At 32.0% G+C, this 6,603-nt stretch overlaps 1 protein-coding gene across 1 annotated transcript; it reads right to left on the bottom strand.

Moving 5' to 3' along the window:
* Window positions 1–3,484: 3,484 nt before the first annotated feature.
* LOC145324379 (uncharacterized) lies at window positions 3,485–6,288 on the bottom strand. Its single transcript, XM_080166980.1, has 7 exons — window positions 6,267–6,288; window positions 5,637–5,809; window positions 5,072–5,153; window positions 4,875–4,971; window positions 4,712–4,795; window positions 4,223–4,341; window positions 3,485–3,659 (listed from the first exon to the last, which is right to left on the bottom strand). The coding sequence occupies exons 2-7, from the start codon at window positions 5,800–5,802 to the stop codon at window positions 3,575–3,577; spliced, it is 633 nt and encodes a 210-aa protein (XP_080023106.1). The 5' UTR covers window positions 5,803–5,809; window positions 6,267–6,288; the 3' UTR covers window positions 3,485–3,574.
* Between the last annotated feature and the right edge of the window lie 315 nt (window positions 6,289–6,603).

Raw genomic sequence — 6,603 nt, 5'->3', positions numbered from 1 at the left:
TGTTTATTTTTTACTTTTTAAACAAAATTTTTTTATGTGATAAAATCATCTGATTGATCTGATTTTCGGATCACTGGTTCATATTACAATAAGGTACAATATTTTGAGCGAAGCATCTCTACAATCAAGTCCTAAAAATATCAGTATGTCCTAAAACAGAATTCTGTGTTTAAGAAGTTTTGTAACAAATTTAAGTATAATCCTGTTAAAGAAGGCGTCTTAACTTTTTTGCTTTTTATTTAAGATAGCTAGTCAGTGTTTTTAGTAAGTAGTTGATGTAAAATTGTCCATAGAATTTAGATATGCAATCGGTTTTTTTTGTAGACCAGTTATTAGTTTAATTTTTTTTTAAATAAAGTCGGTTTTAAGGTACTAAAACGGAAAAAAAGAGAAAAAAAAATCAATTTTTTTTAACCTCGGTGAACGAAAACTTTGAACTGATTTATATCCTGAAATAGGCATAAAAAATATGTATTTGCATATACCTTTCAAATGAGAAAAATATTACAAATCCATTTTTTAATTGTCTAAATTTCATATTAAGTCAAATTTTTTGTACAGCTAACCGTTTTTCGTCAAGATGGATTTCAATTGTTAAAACAAGAAAATGAAGTGAATATAATATAAATAATTGCTATAACATAAGTAACAAAAGAAACATAAATCATGTGCATTTTAAATTCCTCTTGACAAAAATCGGTTGGACTTACAAAAAAATGTTACTTCACATGAAATTTAGTAAATTAAAATGCCTAAAAAAAAGTATTTCACAATTATCATGATAGATCAACGTCTTCTTACCACAAATGCCCATTAGAACCTCGGGAATGGCAAAAAACGTCAAAAATTCCGCCTTTGGCGGTTTTTGCATAAATAACTAATGATGTGTCTTGAAAAGTTCTACAAAAATGAAGAAATAGTCTATGGCCCTAAAACGACTCCTTCCCCCAAAAAATGGGCAAAAACCATCATTTTTTAAAAACATACACAGGGTGTCCCAAAAGTGTAAAACTTTGTAAAATAGGCAAATATTATAAGTCAAAATCTGTATCTATATGACAGTTTTAAGAAACTTAAAAATAGAAGAAAAAAATTTTTTTTTTTAATTTTTTTCTCTTTTTTTGAAAATACAGGGTGTCCAAAAAAAACTAAAAGATTGATTTGGTCAGAAAACACTTTGGCCAAACATACTAAGACACATATTATAGTAATTTGAACAAAATAGCCAATTTGGACCAAGTTTTAGCTCTACAGACACAAAAATCACATTTACAGGGTGTCCCAAAGTGAAATTTGACAACCTTATAGTCCCGGGTCCTCCGAACCGTTATATACCACATATGCCCACAGATAAAAACACAGGATTTAAGCCAAAAAAAATGATTTTTTTGGACAGGTATTTTGGGAATTACGCTAATTTCCAAAATACACTTTTTGTTGGACATCTTGTAAAATTAGAGTTTTGGCCAAAATAACATTATGCGCGCTTTTTATATGAATGAACGATCATTTTGGTGTATAAAATCTATAGGTTGGATGTAAGATTGATGAAAAAATTAATTTTTTGAATTGTAAAAAAATGGGTGTTTTTTAAATTTTTTTTACCTACCTTCATAGATAGCTAGATATCTAGACATCCAGGGACTCTAAAACTTTTTTTTGACCATCCAGCATCCTTGAATTACCCGTAACCCAACGGACCAAAATATAGAGTATTAACAAAATCAGAGAGGTAGTGCAGAAAAGTACACTTGGCAAATAATGCACCATTTATGTAAGTATATAAACAAAATATTGCATTATATTTATATAACTTAAATTTTTTGGAAAATTTAACATAAAAATTTGCTTATAATTTTGCTCCTTCATATTTTTAAAAGCGAAACTTTTCTATAATTAGGTTCGGTCTGTACGTCCTGAACAGATAATTGTGATAATTTTGACAGGTTAGAACTGTCCTATCGTTTCCAAACTTTGCATGATGATTCCTATAACAGTTTAGAAAGCGCAGCAACTCTAATAGTTATCAGAATTTCCGTACGTAAATTTATATGATTTTTTACTTTTTTACAACAATTCTGCGAATTCAGTTCTGAGACAATACAAGTGTTAATGTTATTTTGTCTTACTGCTTTGAGCTTCACTTAATGAATGTTGTCAACCTTGTTTTTAGCGTAATTTTACGCAGTTGTTGAATGAAGGGCATTCAAAGGAGATGGTAGGGAGGAGGAGTTAGAGTTGTTTGACACCCCCCAAATTTTTTTTTTGGAAAAAAGTTTTAGATTTCACTAACCTCTCCCCCCTCCCAAAAAAACAACAATATAGTTACCCCAAAAAGTTACTCCAAAAAGACAAAAAGAAACATTACCCGACTCCACTAAGATTATGCAATCCTCACCCCTCCCCACAAATAAGCTGGTACGCCCTTGTGTTTAACCTATGTTTCTTATCTCTATGACTAATATGAAAAATTGTTTTAGTAAGCATAAAGTAAAATATAAAAATACTAGCGGCTTCGCCACCAGCCTCTAGGGGCTTTGACCCAAGAGGTGATCAAAAAAAAATTGGGCGAAATTCGTAAAAGGACCAAGGAGATCTTCTACAAAAAAATTGGGGGGGATTTTTTGTTTTTTGGGGGATTGAGGGTGCCCACCCCCCAAGAAACTAGCCTAAAACCACCACAGGACCGATAGGTTTATTCCCTGAAGAGTAGAATCCGATCGGTTCAGTGGTTACCGAGATATTAAGGGACGGACGGAGAGACAGACAGACAGACGGACAGACAGACATCATTCTACTTTGTATTATAGACTAGCGGCTACATAAGAATTTTTACCTCGTTTTTAAAAGCACAAAGCATCAGATTGATATAGATCATTTGCAGTCAAAGGATCATTGTCGAGTGGGATTAAATAAAAGAATTATTTCTTAAGCGACATGTGGGACACGCCAAAAATTACGCGCTCAATCTTTACAGGAAAAGGAATTGTTTCAGTCGCTCTGTCAGGGGAAAGCACCAAGTATAAGACAACAGAGAAGGTTATTTTGGTAAAATGAAAACGTGCTAAATATAGCCCTTTTCTGATTGCCTATCAGTAAATCTACAGGTAGGATATTTGCGTATTATGCGTGCATGACTTTGCATGACTCATTTTTCTTGACCTGATTCAGGTGTCTCTACCCAGGGGATAGAATGTTTAAAAGTGAATCATTTCAAAGAAGAAAAATTTGCAAGGAAAAATAATTAGAAAAACTTACATACTAAACATTTTAATAATTACATAAAAGGCTTAATAACAAAGCTTTTCTCCCATCAGGTGTCTCTACCCAGGGGATAGAATGTTTATAAATGAAACATTTCAAAAAGAAAAATTTGCAAGGAAAAATATTCAGAAAAACTTACATACTTTTAATAACATTTAAATAATTACATAAAAGGCTTGATAATAAAGCTTTTCTCCCATCAGGACAAAAAAAAATAACATTTTTATTTCCAAATTTATTTTAGTTTTTAAAGCCTAAATAGTTCAAAGTACAAAAGTAATCATTTAGAATGATTAATACAGATATTCAATCAGCCCACAGTCATGTCACATGCCAATGGGGTATACAAGTAAGCATTATAGTGGCACTGAGGATCCTCTATCAAATACATATCCCTGAAATTATTAGATTAAGTCCAAGTACGTCCAAGCGTTTTATATTGAGGGGGGTAAAATAGTTTTTTTTTATGGGGGGGGAGGGGGCTGAATTCTAATAAATATCTTACAATTTTGAGGGGGTAAGCACATTTTTTGCTGAAAGATTAGATATTTCAATATCACCATCCTGCCATTAAACCAATTTCTAGATGAAGAGAGATTCATTTTTGACTGAAACTAAGCATTTAATAAGGCCAACATACAAAAATCTCCTATAGTAGTACAAAACCATATGAAATCTACAAGATGAAGTATAGTCCAAAGTCAAGGTATGATCCTGCAGTTCGTTCATGATTTTCCAGTTCTCCCCAATTTCTTTCAATGGATCCTGCGACCGCCTTTTTTTTTACTTAAGGACTTCAAGTTATTGATCCAGAAGAGGTTCTGAGTGTTGTGTAAGATATCAACAAGCTTTTTTTCTCACCCACAGTCATGCACCAAATAAGCAGACTAACAAAGCCTTTAAGTCCTACAGAAAACATATTTACCTAACTGTCTGTTATTCCTAATTTTATACTTACAAAGTTTGCACTGGAACTTTAGGATTTTCTCCAAAGACCGAATAATAGCAATACCATACAGCTTTGCTGGATCTTTTGGCTGAGTTTTCACATTTCACACTATCTCCTTCACTATAGATCTGCAAAAGAATACATTTTTGTATTTACATCTAAGAGTATTTTTTTCTTCAAATCAGCAACTAATTTCAGTGTCAATTTTCAACCAAATTTCTAAATTTCCTAGCTCTCTGTTTGCTTTATTGGTAAAGCATATAAAGAATTGAGTTTATGAATATCAAAATGGGGTTTTTAAAGAGCATTTTATAATGGCAAAGGTTGTCTGCGTCTAAATCAATTAATTAAAATCTCAATAATATAGCAAAAATAGACTCAATGGGCTATTGTTTGGATTTTTAGTTGGCATTCAATTAAACATGAATATAACTTATGGAGAGTATCATATTCATATGTTGTACTAAAGTGAAAGGAATATTTTGGATTATAACATACCTGAGGATCATCCAAGCTACCTCTCCCTTGTACATATTTTCCAAGAGAAAGCTCACCACCAAGATCTTCGTGGTATTTAAATACCTAAACACAACCATCTTATACAATTGTTTCAAAAGTAATGAGTTTGGGTTTAATTGTAATTGACGATAATGAAAGTTACCTTACAGTAGGGACAGATACCCCAACCGTCACTAGAAACAATACAGTAATCAAATTTACAGGCATCTTCTACGGCCAAGTCAACACAATATCCAGTTCTACAAGTAATTGGATTTATGTAATATACAATTATCATTTAGAATAGTTTGATGTGAAAGCACATTATCTTTTTAATTCTTCTATATATACTAAGTTTACTTTGGATAAACATCATCTGAAGGATTTCTACCAAGTTCTGTAAGCATTCCAATCTTACAAATACAGTCAGCTTTGTGCTCTCCTAAAGTTTACAAAAATTTATGTAATGAATAAGAAAAATCTATGAAATAATCCTTATACTAAAGTAACAGGATGTCTGTTTGTCTGTGTGTTTTTACTGAAGGATCTTGTTAACCACTGGAACAATTGGGTTCTCTTTAACAGAGTACCTTTTCATAGGTCTCGTGAAGGTTCACAGGATATCTGTTTGTCTGTGTGTTTTTACTGAAGGATCTTGCTAACCACTAAACTGATTGGGTTTTTCTTAACAGGGTAGCTTCATAACTATTTTGGGGGAGGGTACCACCACTCTCCCAAGAAAATCACAGAAAAATCAACATAGCAACATAGGTAGGTATCATAGAGACTTGAACGCAACTTAGATAGGTAATGTATTATTTTAAAAAACATTTAAAGTGCCACTAGAGGCCTCTGGGGTGTATCTGCTAGTAATAAATAAATGATTCAGTAATTGCATAATCTATTGTTTTAAAGATCATGTTACCAGTATTTTGTAAGTGAACCTCATCCAAGAAACAATAGGCATTTTCTTGACAATCAGTATCTACTTTACACATGGGTCCTGCAGCAACTGTTGTTTTTACTGTAAATTGCTGACCAGGTGTAAAAAAGCTGACAAAAATCAGCAGGGCCAGCAGGTTCCATTTCATTGCAATCCTGATAATTACACAAATATGTTATTTTACTTGCTTTTCAGACTAGTAATACAAATATTGAGTTAAACCTGGTTGACATTGCAGAGACAATAGTTATTTTTATTTATCGCATAGTATTAAAGACAGCTTTAAGCAGACATTAAAATGAAAAATTATAAGATTAAAACCAATCATGTTAGCCATGAGGGGCAGAAGTCTAGCAAAGCTGGTATTAATTTTATGTTTTTTTAAATTTTAATATTCCTTGAAATTGTAAGTAATACGATGCTATACATGATTTTTCAGTATCGCTTAAAACCTGTTCTAATCCAGAGAATATTAATCGGTTTTGAAGCCATACTGGAAAAAAGCTTTCTAAATTTAATTACTTTGAATTTGAATTTTATATTTTAATTCTTTCATCCAATTTGAAACAATATTTTTAAACAAGGAAACACTAAACTTTTAAAAAGTCTTACCGTTTAGGATGAATCAATTTATAAGACTAATTTTTCTTTTGTTCAGTAATGTTAGTAAAATTGCAATACACCTGTGTTTTAGTCCAGAGAAGGAGAGGACAATGGGCTGTATATAACACAAGTCCTTAAAGTTTTATAATAACGTTTTCCTATTCATTGGCTTATTAACTTTGGGGACTTTTGATTAGTTGGTTATTAAATTGAGTGTCTATATGTTTGAACAACTAATTGTAATCTACAGAAGGAGTAATTGTGTGTATTAACGGTGGTGTTGTTCATCAATTACTCGACCACTGTCTTATCCCTTTTGATCCCTGGTTTTGTTCAAGTTGCCTCA

Source organism: Acartia tonsa, chromosome 7 (genome assembly GCF_053477335.1).
Source record: "Acartia tonsa isolate MP-2025a chromosome 7, ASM5347733v1, whole genome shotgun sequence".
In the NCBI taxonomy this organism is placed as follows: Eukaryota; Metazoa; Arthropoda; class Copepoda; order Calanoida; family Acartiidae; genus Acartia; species Acartia tonsa.
This window is presented reverse-complemented; position numbering and strand designations above follow the sequence as displayed.